Source organism: Asterias amurensis, chromosome 13 (genome assembly GCF_032118995.1).
Source record: "Asterias amurensis chromosome 13, ASM3211899v1".
NCBI classification, from domain to species: domain Eukaryota; kingdom Metazoa; phylum Echinodermata; class Asteroidea; order Forcipulatida; family Asteriidae; genus Asterias; species Asterias amurensis.
In genome coordinates this window covers 14645995-14666914 of record NC_092660.1, presented here as the reverse complement: position 1 = coordinate 14666914, position 20920 = coordinate 14645995, and the positions used below count along the sequence as shown (strand labels likewise).

Below are 20920 nucleotides of genomic sequence, written 5' to 3'. Positions count from 1 at the left end.
AATCGTTGTACTTGCCTTAGGTAAGACCCTGAATTACAACACTTGGAGGAACAACATAAAGAAGTTGACCGGATAGGGAATGTAGCTGCATCAAGATCAGCAGCAGAAAGCATTTGTTATTTTAGCATTCACCTAGGCGATCATTTTTGCAGATTATGTAAGCTTTTAGGTAAGGTAAAAAACAACAACAATGGGTTATGCTAATCATCTTGAACTCGCCAAAGGTTTGTTCTCCAGTGAAGGTGTTTCTTCCGAAGGGCAAGAGAGTGAGTTTGAGCTTGACCTCTGTGATTTTAGATATCAACCACTAGGAGAGGCAGTAACCGTTGGCCAAATATACGATGCGACAAAAATGCCGACTTTGAGATTTTACCTGAGAACGACAATCAAATGCATAGAGGACAGAAAAAAAAAGAGCAGGACTTTGAAGATTCGATCTTTTTAAAAGCTTTAAGTCCGAAAACAAACAGGGGGTGGTACAAGACAACTAAGTGTTTCAAAATCAACGGGTCATGCTGAGCTTCTTGAGCTGGCCAAAGGTTTGTATTTCAGGAAAGGTGTTTCTTCCGAAGGGCAAGAGAGTGAGTTTGACATTGACCTCTATGATTTTAGACATCGGCCACTAGGAGAGGCAGTAACCGTTGGCCAGTTATACGATGAAACAAAAACGCATCACAGATACACTGCCTAGTTGGACACTTTCCACTTATAATTGGTGACAAAATGGATTTTTCTCAAGGTTTGGGCCCTCCCTCTGGTAAAATCGAACACTTTTGATCTTAGACTGTTACAGTTGTCATATATGGGTTCGATGTGACTGGCAAATTTTATTTGATAAAATGTAGATATAAAAACAGAAAAATCTATTTTGTAATACAAGTGTTTGTTATTATTGACTGATCGAGTACAAACTGCAGTGTAACATTGTACAAAGAAAAAGCAAAATTTTCTGTACAGATATTACGTTTTATTTAAGATTATTATATCCATTTTGTGCAGGTCCTGAAAGAGTTTAAGTTCATATCAACTGGAGAACTGGGGAAGAAACTGACAACTGGTTTGCAGAAGTACCACAAGCAGCTTTTAGTTGGAGCCAAGAAGCAGGATCACACCATCAAGAAGTTGGTTGAATCTGCATCATATTATTGGCACTATGGCTTTCCCGAGCAAGTGTCCTCATTGGTTTGACAACGTCACATCGTAACTACAACAAGGTGAATGAGCTTCCAGACTAAGAAGACTTAAAGAAACCTTCCTCTTCCTTGGAAGCCAACATTCAAACAGTCAGCTCGAGCCCTGCAAAAAGGAATCTTCCACCACGAACTTCAGTGAGGGAGACGTGCGGCATCTCAAACAGTTATGAGCTGCGGGAACGAGTGCGGTACGACATCGGCCAAACCCTAAATAACAGAAGAAGCTACACAAATAAAGCCAGGTAAGAAAGTTACAAACAATCTCATGTAAAAAAAAAATCTGAAAGGCATACAATTATGACCGTCTGGACCTGCCCGGCAATTGCGGCATCTCCCCCGCGCCCAGAAACCACACAACAGCTGGCAACTCACCATCGCCTAGAAACTCAGCAACGGCGGGCACTCATTTAAAAGTCTTTAAAATGTGATTTTGTAAATAAAAAAAAGGTTCCCTTCATAGTCCCACTTGGTTCAGAAACAATTGTAATTTTGATGCTTGTTTGTTGTAAAGTCAAATTGTTTATATTATGTATAAGGAAATAAATGTTGTTGAAATTGATTGATTGATTATAATAAGGTTAATTTGATATTTGTTTCTTTCTCTCCAGAGAGGAAAACTGATGTCAGCCTTATTTAAGTACTAGACTACTGGACAACAGCAGAGAAGCCACCACCAGGTGGCTTTGCACATGATCTTCAAATACAATTCTTCCCTTTGGTGATCGGAGTGCGGCGCATGCATTCAAGTAGTACATGTGCACTCATTCTTTGGCTTCCCCCGGGGTGTTAAACATCCAGATGTCTTTAAGGGATTAATGGATGATGCTACCGAAGAGACGAAATAGCCATAGTTTCTATAAAGTATAGCTCTGCAATTTAGCATGTGTGCCAAATGCTTCTTGTGTTAACAACTCGACATTGGACATCGATGGAATAACTAAGTGTTTTAACAACAGCATAAATAATTAGTGACATGGTTGAATTGAGTGCATGATGTTTAGCATGGTTTCAGTTCGATGATTTGTTTTAAACGTATAAAGAGAGCATTCTGCATCGTCAATGACTGAGAAGTTTTGACAGATGGAAATGATGATAAAATCTTTTTTATTGATTATTTTGCTCTTTTTGTTTCTTCTTGTTGTGTGTGTGTTATAGATGTCATCGACAGTGACTCTTAAGATGTTGTCAAATCTGAGAGAAAAGGGGGACATCCATTGTGGAAGTGCTGTTTCAGCTGATTTTGAACTTGTAGATGTTACAATTCCAAATGGAATGAACCAATTAATTACTGTCAAAAAAGGAATGTTCACTTTGACTACTGGTTGAAAGATCAAAATTTAGAGATCAATAACAATTTTGACTTAAATTCACACTACCTGACTGAAATTATCCCCCGTTTTTTTGCACTGGATCATACACATTATTCTCGCTGGTTGTATATCCACATCTATAACATGTTGTCTTAAGAACAACAACACCTAGTCATCCAAGAGAAATTTAGAGCAGGAAACTTTGTTGTCAACAATTGTTGTCAACAAGAGGATACACAGATTTTAAGTTAATGACCATTGACCAATGTCATGAGAAAAACAGTGCTCTGATAAAGGGCATAGGCAGTGCAGTTGGGCTCACAGATAACCCAGGAGCTCCAAGGCGTTGGATGGTGGCAAGACCTGAGATGATTCGTGTACTGATAAACAGTAATAAATGTCTCATTATCCTACATATCCCATTTTACCTCTACCCCTCCCATTATTGTCTCCCTCATTATTACAGATCTAATTAAGACCAGTGAATATCAAGTTTGAGGAAGTGAAGCATGAGCTGCGGGAGAACCGGAATACTGTGCTTAACTTCCTTTGCAACCAAGAGGCTCAAGTCTACAGAACATGGTCTACCGGATGATGCAGTCCTTCCACTCGACTCATCTGATCAACTTCAGCACTTTGAAGAGCGCCTAGCAAAAAACCATGGTACAAAATAGAATCACATATTTTCTTCTTGATTTTCAAATAGCAACACTCATTGGCGAGAAATCTTAAGGTCAGTGGCACCTCCGAAATTTGAATTTAGTGGTTGTTTTTAAATCACATCTTAAAACTTATCTTTTTATTGTTGAATATAATTAGACTTTGTTTTAATTGTTTGTGTGCATGTACATTGATTCTTGGTTTCTTGCAGTGAATTAATACCTTATGTGCATTTAAAAAAAAAGAGTTTTGCTTGGTTTGATTTATATAAATTCCTTAGCCAACACAGCGGATAATATTTGCTGGTACCAAACTAATTTTGGATAATATTTGCTGGTACCAAACCAATTTCGTTGATCGTGCCAGCAAGTGTAAGAAGCCATGTGCATATCCAGGAAACGCTTTCGCCACCAACTAGCGGCGACAGGTTTCGCAGGCGCCACACACAGTAGCCTTTTCTACGTCACTGACCGTCACACTAATGCCGATTCCTCATCGACGCTGGGACTGAAGTTAGCGCCATCCTACCCACTCTTCAGATCGATCACGCCCCACCATGGTTTTCAATTGCAAGCAGCTAACAAGTCGACCATTGAAACTTATGAGTGAGCGATATCTTACACTGGACTTAATCCATTTCTTGTATTTTCCTGTTTTGGAAACTACACAATTGAACAGCAATTGAAGAGATTGGTAATCAGCAGATAAGACGTATTTTTCGTTGCCTGTTTTACATTTTCTTTCTCAAAAATATGGAATCAGGACCATCTCCATATGATTTTGAACCAACCTTGATACAGAAGAAGAGATACAAAAACGCAAGAACGTTAACGAAAATGATATGGATAGTAGTGCCAGTGGCGACCATGACACACATGTGCAGCCGCCCCGGTTGCGTCATAGGGAAAATATCGACTGGTGTACTTGTGGGTCATGTTCTGTCATGCCCCATGAAAAAGAATGCCGATGCTCTAAGGAAGTGAGGAAATTAAGCTGGCTGATGGATGGCTTGTCTTGCATCACTACTCATCCTGACTTCAATGATGTATGCACCAACAGGGCTGTCCTTTGGGCTGCCTACATCATGAGGAACGATGTACGTGGCCATGACAACAGTGACTTACGCTACCTAAACAACCGGTAATTACGACACAAGGTCACAGTGTTAAATACTTTCCATCCCAAGTTGTACTTTCAAAATTATTGAATTAACAGTAAAATTTGTGTAAGTTTGTGATTGTCCTAAAAAAAATAACTGATACTTTGGTAGGTCAATGGATGCAACGCAATGAACTAAACAAAATTGACCAACCTGACATCATCATTGAGAATGCCCATCAATCCGGCCACATCAAACCCAAATCTCCATCCAACAAACCTCGCCACATCTTCGCCAAATTCATATATAGACCGAAAAAGGCAACAAATCTTGCAACAATCTAAGGCTCATTTCAAACGATTGACATCGAATTCTTTCACGAACACATGATTGCTTTGAACCAACCCACTGAAGGGCCCCAAGGTCACCAGACCTCACCCCTGCGACTTCTTTATGTGGGGTCATTTGAAGAACAAAGTTTTTAGCACCCATCCACACAACTTGCAGGATTTGCTTGACAGAATTCATCAGGAGGTGGACAGTTTGGGACAAGATCAACGTACCGTGAGACAGCTGTGAAACTTTCCTTTGATAAGGCTCAGAAGGTTCATTTTGATAACGGTAATCTATACATTGATGTCAAGGACTATCGTACTCCACCCTCCTAACATTTCCTTGGTATGTTTCTTCCTCCCTTTGGCAGGATTTTTATATTTCACATGGTTTTTGCTTTTGCGTTTGGTTATATAACTGTATTCTTTATTGTTCTATAGGCCTATTGATCACATTTGCAAAACTCAAACAAAAAAGGCAAGGCCAAAAAAGAAAGGCTACAAAAAAAGTAAAATTGTAAAAGAGCACACACATATAAGCACAGCTATAGACAAAATTGAAGCAGTCAGAAGTTGATAGATACCACAGACGGCATGGAGCAGCTTAGTGCTGAATTTGAAGAGTTCGAGTCTGCTATGAACAATAGCGTGCATAGACCTTTTCGCAAATACTGGGGCGCGCGCGTAAAGCTTGGAATTAGGTGCATTGTGGTCTAGCTGGTAGCAAAATTTGATTCGTATCTATCCCACAATGCACCTCATTCAACAGTCTGCGCTTGCGCATTGGTATTTGCGATAAGGTCTATGAACAATAGTGTGCACCATCAACAGGCCACCAGCACCAGTTCCACACCAAACAAGGTGTACTATACTTCAGGACGAAGGTTGGATCGATTTAGAGGGAAGCCTGAAAAGACTAGTGACCCATCCATCTTAGAATGGGTCAGCGACGTGACAGGGCAAATTACGGCGAGACAGCTGAAGGGAAGCGATGCAGTTGCCTTCATCGTTGACCATCTGGCTGGAAAAGCAAGGCAGGAGATCCTCGGGAGAGGAAGTTACGACGACCCTGAAGCGATATTCAAGGTTCTTTTAAAGGTGTTTGGAGACGGGAACACCTTGCCTCAACTTCAGCAGAAGTTCTTCTCATATCGTCAGGGCCCGAATGATGATTTGCTCAGCTTTTCCTTGGAGCTGGTGAAGCTATTCAACTTCATGGTGCGACTAGACGACTCCTTCAGTGCCGTGAGGAAGAACACGCTCAAGGGCTGATTAAGGGGGGGGGGGTGCTGCATCTATCTTCAGGTGTTGTAGCACCTGGAAATGTTCAGAATGGTTTTCTGTCGGCACACTAACATGGAAACAAAGCATTTGTCACTTTCGCAAGAGTGATAAATCAACTTTCTTTGAGCCAATTAAGAGACAAAACCTCCCAGGGAGATCATGGCGAGCTTTCAAGATTTCACTGACTGCAACATCAGAAGACTGAAACTCGGAGATGACAAGATCAGAAACATGGACGAGATGCCGATGACCTTTGACGCCCCGATGACAAGAACAGCAACCACTAAAGGTGAAAAGACGGTCACCATAACATCAACTGGCCACGAAAAGACCAGTTTCACTGTGGTACTGGCCTGTGCAGCCAGCGCGAAGAAGTTGAAGCCAATGGTGATCTTCAAACGGATAACCAAGATTAAGGAGAAGCTGCCATAATAGTGTTGTCGTCATATCCAACAAGAAAGGTAAGTTTACATGGATGCTTTAGGTTGTGTTTCTCACACCCAATTTTTTTTCTTTTGCGTAATGCTTTCTGTAAATTTTCGCAATTGATCTGATAGTCAATTTGTCAAAATGTTATTGTTAAACAAAATGTTATTGTTAAACATGGATGCTTAAAGGAACACGTTGCCTTGGATCGGTCGAGTTGGTCTTTGGAAAGCGTTTGTAACCGTTTGTTATAAAATGCATATGGTTAGAAAGATGATGTAAAAGTAGAATACAATGATCTACACAAATATGCCTCGAAATTGCGTGGTTTTCTTTTTACCTCGTCCAATAATACAGTCGGCCATTTATGCGAGTCAAAATTTTGACTCCCATAAATGGCTGACCGTGATAGTTCAAGACATAACAAGAAAACAGTGCAATTTTGAGTGATACTTGTGTGAATCATTATATTCTACTTTTAAAACATCTTTCTAACCATATACATTTCATAACAAACGGTTTCAAAGGCTTTTTTATAGACCAACTCGTCCGATCCAAGGCAACGTGTTCCTTTAAGGTTTTGTTATGTCTCTAAAATTTGGTTTTTGTTTCCATTTGAAATGAAAGTCTATCTTCTGTTTTTAATTTTCCTTTTTTCGATTTATCTCTGGGATGAGGTCCTTCAACTAGAGAGACACTCTTGGAGCTTCAATCTACGCTGCGGTGGAATCCCTGAAGAACCTGCCGAAAACCCCCAGAATGTTCTGCAGGCTGTAAAGAAACTCCTGGCAGATCACTATTGAAAATGCGCATCGCTTCGGCCACATCAAGCCCAAATCTCCCAACGACAAACCTTCATCGCCAAATTCATATATCGACCGGAAAGGCAACAAATCCTGCATCAATTAAAGGCTGCACTACAAGGGACTGGCATCTTTGCTATAAAAGATCTTCCCCACGCTGATGCCATGAAGAAAAAATCACTTCATAGCATTATTAAACTAGCCTTTGATAAAGGTCAGAAGGTTGCTTTCCATAATGGTAAACTTTACATTGACGGAAAGGGGTATTTATCCTGTATTCAAGCCAAAAGATAACAGTAAGAGTCTCAATTATATGTTTTGCAGGCCAGGCTGCAATTCTATTTGTATTGTGGCACCTATACGCCAAAAGGTTGTTGAAGTGTCTGGACAGTGCTTAAGGCAAATAGCAACACGCCCATATTCCACTGCTAACACTCACGATTTTGAAAAGAGGGTGTCCTGATGTCACTGCCGCTGAACTTCCGTTGTATCGCGACCCCAAAACAATTAACCAAGCGATACAATTCACACAAACAGCAGCACATAATCATAATTTGCTTTTAAACGACAGACAAGAGTGAGGCATGTTTCATTAAGTTGCAGTGCTGCTAATGAACAATTGATTTTCAAGACGTGTAGAAGAAACTTGTAAGAGGGCCTTTCGGCGTCATCTTCTTTATCTTTGGTTGGCAATTGAGACACAGCCAACGCCATGTTACGTTACGGGGACCAAAGCCCAAGCCACGCTTAAGTGAATAAACAAAGATTCACTACAAGCCATCTAGAAAGAGTCACAGCAAGAGATGTCTTTGACGTAATCATCAATTTCAAGTTACATTAAAGTTGGAGGTTAGTTGCTACCAGTACGACATAGAGGACAGGAAAAGATCTGCAGCCGACACAGCCATTTTGCTCATCCTTCGTGGTCGCTCCTTCATTTAACTTCATATCAAAGTTTTTTTTTTTTTTTTTTTCAAGATTTCGCCGAAACTCCGGCGCGAATATGTCCACGCAGAAAGAGTAATCCCTAATAGGAATACACAATCTTATAAGTGCTACCACATGTGGTAATCTTATATTCACATTTTGGGGGATACAAAGTTATATCATTTTCCATAAACCAAGTACTTTGAAGTGAAATGTTTCTCAAAGTGTATTATACTGTCCAAAGCTGCTGTACTTCTTAGCGCTTAAGTTTTTATTGCCATTAATTTTCAGTCATTACCAAACGGTACAGACCCTTTAAGTAGAAGATCTTATTCTTGATCTATTGCCACTAAAATAAATACTACAGTAATCAAACCTTATAAGTTTAACCTAACAAATCTCCCAAAGACATGACTTAAAGGCAGTGGACACTATTGGTAATTAGTCAAAATAATTATTTGCATAAAACCTTACTTGGTAACGAGTAATGGGGAGAGGTTGGTAATTTAAAACATTGTGAGAAACGGCTCCCTCTGAGGTGATGTAGTTTTCTAGAAAGAACTAATTTTCCACAAATTTGATTTTGAGACCTCAAGTTTAGAATGTGAGGTCCCGAAATCAAGCATCTGAAAGCACACAAATTCGTGTGACAAGGGTGTTTTCTTCTTTCATAGTTGTCTTACAACTCCAACGACCAATCGAGCTCAAATTTTCACAGGTTTGTAATTTGTTACATTTATTGAGATACAGCAAGTGATAAGACCGGTCTTTGACAATTACCAATAGTGTCCACTGGCTTTAATAAATAAATTAAATACTTTGTTCATCTTGTTTACAATTTCGCGGTTTGTGGTTTTAACTATTGGCTGGTCCATTTTGTGGTTTATATTTTTAGAAATCTTTTATGCTCGTGGTTTTTTTTGCTCTTGTTTGCAGCTATTTTTATGTGTACAGCGCCTTGGGGTCCAGTCATGGATGTAAGGCGCTTTATAAGCGTTGTTTATTATTTTTATTATTATTGTAGGCATTCTATAATTCTGGAACACCTCAATTTCAAACTTCACATGTTGTAATAAGGTGTGTAATGAGTTACATTTCTTGTTCAGTTTCTCATTAAGGCATTAATTGTCTGGTCTGACCGTAGAGAAACAAAACACAGACTAAATACACAAGTCAAACATTTTGAGCAAAGAATTGTTTTAAATATTATATAAATGATAGGCCTACTATTTCAATATGGAACAATACTTTCTGTTGTTACCTTTGTAGACCAATTCCTTCACATTCTATTACACTGGTTTCGGTTCCATCATTTATGACTTTAAATTTCGCCTGAAAAGAGAAAAAGGATTATTATTTTAAAGACACGCTTTAGTATAGTATAGTGTAACAATTTCTTTATCCTAAACTGCTGGAGTATTTCAAGCAAGTGCCACACGGCTCTCCTATGCAAAATCAGCCTAACTCGAAAAATGACATGTTGAGAAAAGCAAGTACAAAGATTAACTGTCTTGCCATAAAAATGAGATGAAAATGTAAAAAGAGGGCCAGATAGGACATTATATTTACATACATAGTGTGTCTTTGAAAACTTGAAAAAAAAAGGACCTCAATTTACATAGAAATCTGATCTTATAAGAAACACAAGTTTGTGAGTTAGATTGTTTTGCACAGTAAAGAGCATACATTGACATCTAAGAACCTTTTGCAATATCTAACAGAATTGTTTGCCAATAGCCTTTCCATCGGGTAATGCTGAAAATACAGAGATGAAAGGTTTGAAGGCACTTGACAAATTCAATAAGCCATTTTGAGGTATGGCGGACATAATACTAGAACACTATTAGGTTTGGGTAAATTTGATCATATTCACCCAAACCGAAAAGTACACTCCCATAGTGTCCACCATTTTTCAAAAAAGCCTAATTGGTCAGGGTTGCGGATGTACGTCGACTGTGAAATTTAATCAAATGCCACAAGAAATAACGCTTAAAGGATTCGGGTACTTTTTCAAAATGTCCACAGATTTACATTTAACTTACAGGGTTTGAAGATAATGATAGTGGAAAGCTTCCCTTCAAATATTACTAACTAAGGTTGTGTAGTTTTTGAGAAATGAGTAAAACAAGTCACACAATAATTTTCGTCTCCTAAGACCAAAATTATTTTAGCATGTAAAATCCCCTTAACCAGTTATGATATACCGAAACCATGGCACAACTGGTTAATACGTTTTTACATGCTAAAACTGAGACGAATATTATTACTTTTACTCATTTCTCAAAAACTATAGCACCTCAGTAAGTAAAATTTCAAGGCAAGCTTTCTACTATCATTATCTTCAACTGTGTAAGTTTAATGTAAATCTGTGGACATTGTGTTTTTTGTTAGGAAAAAGTACATGTACATACTACCTTTAATAGCATCGAAAAGTTGACTTCACTCCGGTTAGACAAATGTGTTCAAAAGAACTTTACTTTGAAATATGAGAATTACCTACCCGTGTGAGCTTGTTTGCGATGTGAATTGCTGTCTTTGTATGTAATGTCAATGGCCCTGCAAGCACTCGCGATGTTCCTTCAGCCAAGGCCATAAAAATTATCAGCTATATGGATCAACAAATCAATAGTAAGTTATAAACCACAAAGGAACCTGACTGAGTAAATTTTGGTGTGCATAAAGAAATTTTTTAATAGAACAGGATTTTAATCTGAGACCTCTAGATCAACTGAGCCGTCTGAAAAGATCCGGTTTGGTCTTGATGTTTCAAACAGTATACTCTGTTTTTTTTGTATGTTTTTCCGCTCTTCCTGAAGACGAGCAGAGTATACTGTTCGAAATGTCGAGACCAAACCGGCTCTGAAAGGAGATTTAACGCATAGTTGTACCCAAAAGTTTACTATCAATTATAGTTAATTCTGAGGACTAGATTAGTTGTTCTTTACTTACTTGATCTTGTAAGTATTCATCTACACACCCTCCATGCTCTATATTATTAAGAAGCATCTGTGCTGCTTCCTTTCCTACATTCTCAGCTGGTACACCTGAAATATCAAACACAACCAAAGATTTATCCAAGTGACATTTTATTGTTTTATTGACACACATCTTCTTGATCGAAATACTTACTTTAATCACATTCTTCATATAGTATTTTTCACAACAAGTGGTGAGAACGGTGGTTTAACTAAAAATATCGCGTAGCTATCCTGCACAAATAGCTTGTAAAGTTAGAAATCTTGGTAATCCAGGACAAATTTTACCTAAATATTCCATACCTAAAATTCTCCAAAACATTTTCCTACAACGTTCTAGTAAATACACAATAATTACCAGAGTGTTGACTTATTTGTCTCCACTATTTGTATCCATTGACTCACAACCTACTCATAAAGTGGTAAGTTTTATCTCGGAGGGTATGTGTCTTACAAATACATGATTTTCTTCTCGGGCCTGATACTTCATGCACGGAGGCAACAAAGGTGATTGCCTCCATGCCCCCTGGTCATTGCCTTGCTGCCCTTAGTATACTCCAGTAGAAATTTACAACTTACTCATCAAAGGGATGTGCCCTTTACCAAGGAGAAAATGCCTTGTGCCCCCTGCCCTTTCAAATTTCAAAACCGAGGGCATACAGGCCGGTTTTCTTATGTCATAACACTCACCTCTTTTACCCAGAGCTGATCCTGCAAGTTTACATGATGTACTGGTCTCGGCTACCACTCTATGAAGACAAAGGGAACATTTAAAAGCAGTGGGCACTATTGGTAATTATTCAAAATAATTATTATCATAAAATCTTTCTTGATTACGAGTAATGGGGAGAGGTTGAAAGTATAAAACATTGTGAGAAACAGCTCCCTCTGAAGTGATGTAGTTTTCGAGAAAGAAGTAATTTTCAAGAAAGAAACAATTTTCAACGAATTTGATTTCGAGACCTCAGATTTAGAATTTGAGTTCTCAAAAAAATCTAGCATCTGAAAGCTCACAACTTTGTGTGACCATGGTGCGACAAGGGTGTTTATTTCTTTCATTAATATACCACATTTTCGACGACCGATTGAGCTCAAATTTCCACAGGTTTGTTATTTTATGCATATGTTGAGATACACCAAGTGAGAAAATTGGTCTTTCACAATTACCAATGGTGTCCAGGGTCTTTAAACAGCTTGCAATTTCACTCCAATAGTCTTATAGATTTATTAAGTTTTTTTTTACCCATACATCGATGTGTGTTAGCACTGAATACTCAGTTCTTTCCCAAATCATGTGAAACAATATCACAGGCATGTGACTTGGGTGAGATTCAAACCCACGACCCTTGCAATTCTAGAGCAGTGTCTTACCACTAGACTACCGAGATAGCCTGGTAGCTAGAGGCAGTTCGAATCTTTATAGATTTGAAATTGTAAGTGGATGATTAATGCAACACATAGTATGCTTTGAAATGTAATGTTATCATGCGCTTTACATTAGTGCCCTGGTCATTAGGCCAATACATCCCTTTAATCTTTCTCAGCTCCCTGTGGAGTATACAACCCAGGGCAACTGTAGCACTTCAATGTCTTTTTCATACACATTATAATCCTCTACCCTCACAAGTACCCATTTATACCACTGGGTGATGAAGAGTTCGTAAGCAATTACAGTAAAGTATCTTGCTCTATGACGCAAATATCCAACCAGAACCCCAACCCACACTCCATTGACTAACAACCAGAAAATAAATCTAATGCTCAATACCATTTGGCCATGACACCATACCAATATTGTTAATTTTCTCAGCTAAGAGTAAAAATATAGCTCGTAACAAATAACGATTTACAAAAGCACTGATAATTCTTACGTGATTCCACATCCATTGCCAATAGCTGAAGCTTCTTGTACAGCCTTGATATGAATTGGAATATCAGGGTATCTTTGCTTCAGTATACTCGTTGCTGTGTTTGCCATGCCTTGAGCTATCTGTAAAAGAATATGCACAAATTACACTAATAAATAGGGAGGTACATGTATGACAAAGGTGTGAGTGCATTGCTCCAACCGTTGTGACGAGCTTATGGTGCACATGAGAGCTACAAGAAAAAGCTCCTTAATATCTGGACAGTGTAAATAAAGTTATGTATCTGTGAGTAAAACTACAAGGAATGTTGCCGCTTCAATCAAGTTCTTGAAGATGAAGTCAATGATTTCCCAGGAGTTACCGTTGATCAGTCTCCGTCAGGCAGTTAATATATGACAAATCAAGTTTCTGTATGCTAAGTTTATAACCCCCAAAAACATGAGACTGGTGGCCTAGTTGGGTAGGACACAGCTCTAAAATTGCAAAGGTCGTGGGTTCAAATTCCACCACTCAGGAAAGTACTGAGTATATACAGTGCTAACACACATCGGTGTATTCGGATAAAAACCAAAATTAATATGCTTTATCGGCTCGGTGCAAATTTAACATCTATAAAACAAAGTACTTTGATACATGATTCTGATGTTAATTTGAGGTCCATCATACCTTGAATGGTAACACTCCTGCAACGAATGCTCTTCCTTGAATCTTGACTAGGTCGCCACGATCTGTCATGTCCACAGCCTTGAGCTGTTTCACTGGAACAGTACGAACTTGTATCTCACCACCTCCTTTAGGAAAGTAACCTCTGGAGGAAAGAAAAGTACACAGAATATTAACAGAAGTTTGAATTAAAGACACTGGACACTATTGGTAATTGTCAAAGGCCAGTCTTCTCACTTGGTGTATCTCACCATATGCGTAAAATAACAAACCTGTGAAAATTTGAGCTCAATTGGTCGTCAAGTTGCGAGATAATAATGAAAGAAAAAAACACCCTTGTCACACGAAGTTGTGTGCTTTCAGATGCTTGATTTCGAGACCTCAAAATCTAAATTCGGAGGTCTCAAAATCAATTTCATGGAAAAATACTTCTTTCTTTAAAACTATGTCACTTCAGAGGGAGCCGTTTCTCACAATGTTTTATACTATCAACAGCTCCCCATTACTTGTAACCAAGTAAGGTTTCATGCAATAGTGTCCACTGCCTTTAAGAAAAGTTACATTAGTCATCCGCTGTTATAAACCTAATACTCTGAAATATAAATTGACAGAATGGCAAAAGCAGCTCTACTTTTTTTATTTTAGTTTATGCCATCAACCCCAAACAGTTAAGAGTTTCAACCCCAATATACATTAACAATTAAAAGCAGATGGTTTTAACCATTTAAAATAGATTTCACAATAAGTGTGCTTCCAGACTTTAATGCTATACTTTTATATTACCTTCGTTTTATATCACACTCAAAGCTGACACCAAATCGCTCAAGTATTGGCTGAAGAACCTAAATATACAAAACATAAAATAAAGCATCACCAGCAGACCTACATTACCTTTGACATTAAGAGTGAGACGCCACTATACAAAACACGGAAATAACGCTTCAGTTTAGTATAGGCTTAAAAAAGGACAGAGCGCTTGTTGAACTGAAGAGAAATCTATGGTTTTCTAAACAATAAACCCTCCCCTCTGAACTGTGCAAGACTGATCCAAGAGGGTCTTGGAAAGGACAGGCAGCCCTGGAATTACCTGCAGGCCAGAGAGGCCGTGGACTCTGTTGGACCAGGCCTTGTCTTTGGTGCCACTTTAGAATTTTCCCATTGACTTTAAGATTTTCCATTGAAAGTGCCCTTTGCAAAATGAAAATGGCCTTGCCCTTTCAAGGATGAAATTCCAGACCCAAAGGCCATTTTATAGTCGGTCGCGGGATGGAAATCGTTATGCGCGATCATAAAAAACACAGTTTATACTATAGGCCTCAGTAATGACTATAAACTGTTTTTTAGGATCGCCCGTCAAGATTTCCATTGCAAGACCATCGAACGGCCGACTATAATACAGCCTTAAAGGCAGTGGACACTATTGGTATTTACTCAAAATAATTATTAGCATAAAACCTTTCTTGGTGAGGAGTAATGGGGAGAGGTTGATGGTATAAAACATTGTGAGAAATGGCTCCCTCTGAAGTGTCATAGTTTTCGAAAAGTAATTTTCCACGAATTTGATTTCGAGACCTCAGATTTAGATCTTGAGGTCTCGAAATCAGCCATCTAAACGCACACAACTTCGTGTGACAATGTTTTTTTTTTCTTTCATTATTATCTCACAAGTTCGATGACTGATTGAGCTCAAATTTTCACAGGTTTGTTATTTTATGCATATGTTGCGGAAGATACACCAACTGTGAAGGCTAGTCTTTGACAATTACCAATAGTGTCCACTGTCTTTAATAGGATACACTTACCATGGTTGTAAAGTCAATCTGAGGTGCCATGTCTGCATTAGTGCCACCTTTCAAAGTGACTTGAGTTGGTCCTGAAGCAAACAACATGCAAGGTAGAGATACCTGCATCAGTAGTACCACACTCCTGGATTGTATGAACAAGAAAAACATCAAACTTCTCTGCCGCAATAGATAGGTTGCAATACGCATCATTGACCACCATCTCTGATGTGTTTTACACATGAAAAGTGCATGAGAGTCATGCGCAGTGCATACAGGCGTGCACTTTTCACGTGTAAAATATATCTATAGAGGTGAGCGAATGCTGAGTTATGGCTATTTGCCCAAAGGTGCAGCATGAATAGTCTCAAACCAGTCTTTGTATGGCAGTGTATTGAGGTAAGACTCAAACCAGTCTGTTGCAGTCGTGTCAAAACATCAACTATTTAAAGAAACATGTCTTCTTTCTTGAAGTGACCTGTTAACGTCGACTATGGAGGAATGAATACAAAAGCCAAACGTGTAGCGGCAAAAGACTTTAAGCCATGACCAAAAACATCACAAAGTTAATTTGTGCACAAATGCCAAAAGAAAACCTGCAGTGCTCTTCAACATCGCATGTTACAGGACAGGATCACAACCAATTTAAAAAAAAAAAAAAAAAATAGGAACAGCCGTCAATTTCACAAAGAGTTAGGACGAGTAACCCGTCCTAACTTAGGATGGGTTCAATGCGTCCGAACGTCTTCAGGTACGGAACTGAACTCGTCCTAAAGTCCTAAGATTAATCCTAAGTTAGGAAGAGTTTTGTGAAATCGACGGCTGCACTCATTGCATAGAGGCTGTCTAGATCAACTCACCCTGCCGTTTTTGTGTCAGCAATGAACCTTCCTGATTGAATGGTTGACGGGATAAATGTAATCTCAGATGATTTGACGGCTCCTCCTAATAACTCGCCTTTACATAAATCACTTACAAGTTGGAGTCCACTCAGATGTTGAGGTCTGTCAAAGACAAATATATATAAATTTAATTCATAAGATTATGTTTGGGTAATTTTTGTATGACACATCAAACAAACTCACAATGCTCGGTGATTTTCACTTTTACTCTCCCAAAACTTGACGACTAATGAAGCTGAAACTTCTACAGGTAAATTATATTCGAACATCTTCGCTCACAGTGACGAAAAACTTGACCTACAAAAAGGTATCAGACCCTTTAAGGGAGGATACCTTTGGTAATTCCTCAAACAATTAATGACCATAAAAAGTTGGTAGAATACACTTTCGGTACAGAACTCAAAAATTTAAAAGTTCACAGATTTACAAATAATTTACAGGGTTTACAGAAGGTAATGGTGAAAGACTTCTCTTGAAAAATTATTCCATGAAATGCTTTACTTTATAAAAAAACATTAAAACAATTCTCAATTCTCGATAGCGAGAATTACAGATTTATTTTACACACATGTCATGACACGGCGAAACGTGCGGAAACAAGGGTGGGTTTTCCCCATTATTTTCTCCCGACTCCGATGTCCGATTGAGCCTAAATTTTCACAGGGTTGTTATTTTATATACAAGTTGTGATACACAAAGTGTGGGCCTTTGGGCAATACTGTTTACTGAAAGTGTCCAATGGCTTTAATCCCGAGGTTATTGGTTTGAGTCCTCTTTGTTCAACCCAAAATTATGAATAGTCAAACAGCTTTACCTGAGTCCCGGGTTACTCCTTCCTGCTCGAATATTCTGCACCATGATCGGTTGGCAAGTCAAGCAACTCAAAGCAGACGCAATCCTCAAAATCTGTCCACCCTGATTCAAGCAAGAAAGTAAATGTTGGATTATTTCAACAATCAAGGCATTTTATAACCATGATAAACTGTGCATTTTGTTTAAAGGTACTGGACAACTTTGGTAATCATCAAAGACCAGTCTTCTCACTAAGTGTATCTCAACATATGCATCAAATATCAAACCTGTGAAAATTTGAACTCAATTGCATGGGTCGACCAAGTTACAAGATAATAAAGGAGAAAAAAACACCCTTGTCGCACAAGTTTCTTTCAGATGGCTTTCAGCTGAGGTCTTGAATTCAATTCAAATATTTTAGTGAGAAATTACTTCTTTCTCAAAAACTATTTTACTTTAAACTAGAGGGAGCCGTTTCTCACAATGTTATATACTATCAACAGCTCTCCATTGCCAATAGTGGTCAGTGCCTTTTTAAGTTGAATACATGACCACATGACCAGTTCTCCATTTGGTGCCTCACAGTTCTCAGTTTGAAACATGTTTGTAGGTCTTTAAGGAGAAATACTTGACAAGAGTTTTCATAATGCTCGAGGGTTGGCTTTACCCGATGACATTTTAAAAATCACTTCAACATTATTAAGGGCGCTTACCCCTTCCATGATGCTGCCATCAATCACGATCTTAGAGGCTTGGCATGCTGATGATGAAGCCATTGCTGTTAAGATGGCAGTTAGTTCGTCCAGGTAAAACTATTAAGCAATCACAGGCAATCTGCAATCAAGACATCATTTTATATCAAGGATTAATGACATGCGGCAACGCGACAACTTGGGTCGACTGAGTGAGCGAATGAGTGAGTGATTAATGACAGCGGTTAAAAACACAATATTCAGAGTGACAGGACTGGAATTTCACAGAGGTCATGAAGGCAATTAGTGGCCTCAGTTGCCCTGGTCTTGGTCTTGGTGACCCTTACCTTTAAAAATTTCCGTACACTTTATGGTTTTCCATTGATTGAAAGCTAGTGCTCTCTGAAAATGACCTTGCCCTTTTAAATATGAAACTCAAGGCCTAAAAGTACCACTTTTTGTATTGCCTCATGAGGTGAAGTCTCAATTTGACAAGCTTCAGAAAGTAATCTTATTCAAACCAAGCCAATTCAACTGGGATGAAGAAAACAACGTCAAATGCAATCAAAGTGGCTTGTTTTACACTCTTTAACCCCAGCTGAGAACTTATTGGGCTATTAATGGGAATCAAATCAGTTTACTCATCAGGGCCCAATTTTATGACTCTGCTTATTGTAAGCAAAGAATCGGCGCTTGCGGAAGCAGGGAATTCTGCGCTTACGTCAAACGTATTCCACAGGATAGCGGGGAATGTTGACTTACATGCGCTTAAGTGTACTCCCTGTTACTAGGCATTAAAGGCCTACACAGCTGGCGCAGATATTCGACACTGGCAAATTGCACAAAAGAGGAGAATGGCGACTTTAAGCGCAGAATTCGGCGGTAAGCAGAGCCATAACGTTGGCCCAGAATCTCATCCTCTCACACAATAAAAAGTCTCATCCAATTCTTTTGTGGTGTCTTGTCTCGTCTGGTGCTTTAGAACTAAACCAAAAGCATCACAGTTGAAAAACACAGTTGCAATGTGGAGGCATGGGAGGTAGGCCAGTTGTTAATTGGTTTTAACAAATTAGTAATCCGTTATAATGAATTGTTTTAAAATGGTTATATAGCTTAGTCATTCGTTAAAATAAATAAAATAGTTTGTTATATAACGAATAACTAACTACTAACAAATAACTAGTTAGTTATCACAAATTAATAACTCAATAAAACAAATCATCTTTATAGCGGCCTAGCTTAGTTATTATTCCTAAGTTTAAAGACACTGGACACTATTGGTAATTGTCAAAGACCAGTCTTCTCACTTCTCACTTGGTGTATCTAAACATAATATATGCATAAAATAACAAACCTATGAAAATTTGAGCTCAATTGGCCATTGAAGTTGCAAAATAATAATGAAACAAAATAAAACCACCCTTGTCACACGGACTTCCGAAGTTGTGTGCTTTCAGATGCTTGATTTTGAGACCTCATAATCTAATTTTTAGGTCTCGAAACCAAATCCGTGGAAAATACTCCTTTCTCGAAAAACTCTGTTAGGAGCCGTTTCTCACAAGGTTTTCTATACTATCAACAGCTCCCCATTACTCGTTACCAAGTAAGGTTTAATGCTAATAATTATTTTGAGTAATTACCACGTGTCCTTTGCCTTTAAAAGATTTGGGTACTTTTTGTAACACAAAACACAATGTCCACAGATTTACATTAAACTTATACAGGGTGTGAAGATAATGATAGTAGAAAGCTTACCTGAAAATTTAAGTTGCTGAGGTGCTGTAGTTTTTGAGAAATGAGTAAAACAATGTCATGAAAATACAATTTTACATGCTAAAATAATTTTCGTCATGATTACCGAGACAAAAATTATTTCCATGACATTGTTTTACTCATTCTCAAAAACTACAGCGCACCTCAGCAAGTAATATTTTCAGGGAAGTTTGCTACTATCATTATCTTCAAACTGTGAAAACTGAAAGTTTATCGTAAATCTGTGGAAATTGTGTTTTTTGTCCTAAAAAAAGTACATAGACCCTTTAAAGCAATTTTTATAAAATGGCTTACTAATTGCTATTACTAATCAATACTTGGTTAATTAAAATTCATTTACTTATTCGCTATTTAACGGAACAGTTACTAAGGCTCTGTACTAATTTTGTATTTTTTTGCTTATCAGAATTCATGACACCGGTGTAATGCAAAATGTCAAAATTCAAAAATTGGTACAGCTACGTGACATCGCAACACTGATTTTGCTGAACTGCCGAAAAGCAAAAGGCACTGTGGGTGGGTTGGAAAAAGGGGTTTGTAAGCCCCTTTTTCCACCCCACATTCAAGACCATGCCTTTCAACTATCTTCAATGGGCAGAAGATGTTGTCCTTGGTGGTAGTTAACTTTTACAAAATATTAATTTCACATTAAAAATGACAATTTAATAATTTTAACATTATTCAAACAAAAATTACAATTCATTACAAGTATAATTTATAACTAATTTGTATCTCAACGAACATTAACTTATTGAGGGAGGAATACACATGTTAGGTAAGGTACGAATTGACTCGGCTGAGGGTACGGGGTGAATCAGCTGATGGTCACTTCGTACCCCGCCCACGGTACGAACGAAGTGTTCCAAACATACGCGAAGTGTCTAGGGTATGAAGTGGACCAGGCAAAAAGGTACGAAGTGTCACACTCACAGTCCGACATCCGATGATTGGTGAAAAACTCATTATTAATGTAATGTGTTTAATTTAATAACTCGCACAGCTAAAAGTAGGCTAACTGGGACTAAAGTAAAAGTCTATACGTATAAAAATGGGGAGCATTACTTTATAATTATATATAGCACAAACACCGCGTCTCCTGTCACTGAGTGTTAAGCTAGCTGCTGTCGTCTGCTGCATGCTGCTAAAAAATAAATAATGTGAGAAGCAGCATGCTTGGCAATGCCACGCGCACACTACAGCCGGCAGAATCTCAGAACCGTAGATTATATGGAGCGCCGAAGGTGCAATTTGGCAATCTCTTGTGCCCAGGCTTCGATCCTGTCCCCCATGGGAAATTAACATGGGCTGAATGCAAGGAGGATGATTCAAAAGAGGGGGCGCTATACACAATTCGCAGTGTTTTTGTATTTACCCGATCCGAGATATTGTTTGCCCGTTCTGCCTTCCACACTGTAGAAAAATAGTATGGTATCTGTTGAT

The 20920-nt window shown here is 38.4% G+C and overlaps 1 protein-coding gene across 1 annotated transcript; it reads right to left on the bottom strand.

Annotated features, from left to right (window-relative positions):
- Positions 1-8831: 8831 nt before the first annotated feature.
- Positions 8832-20609, bottom strand: LOC139946141 (RNA 3'-terminal phosphate cyclase-like). The gene is made up of 12 exons (XM_071943756.1): positions 20543-20609; positions 17729-17849; positions 17038-17138; positions 16182-16325; positions 15343-15466; positions 14324-14382; positions 13544-13685; positions 12881-12999; positions 11700-11758; positions 10984-11078; positions 10535-10639; positions 8832-9366 (listed from the first exon to the last, which is right to left on the bottom strand). Exons 2-12 carry the CDS (start codon positions 17789-17791, stop codon positions 9292-9294), a joined length of 1086 nt encoding a protein of 361 aa, XP_071799857.1. The 5' UTR covers positions 17792-17849; positions 20543-20609; the 3' UTR covers positions 8832-9291.
- Between the last annotated feature and the right edge of the window lie 311 nt (positions 20610-20920).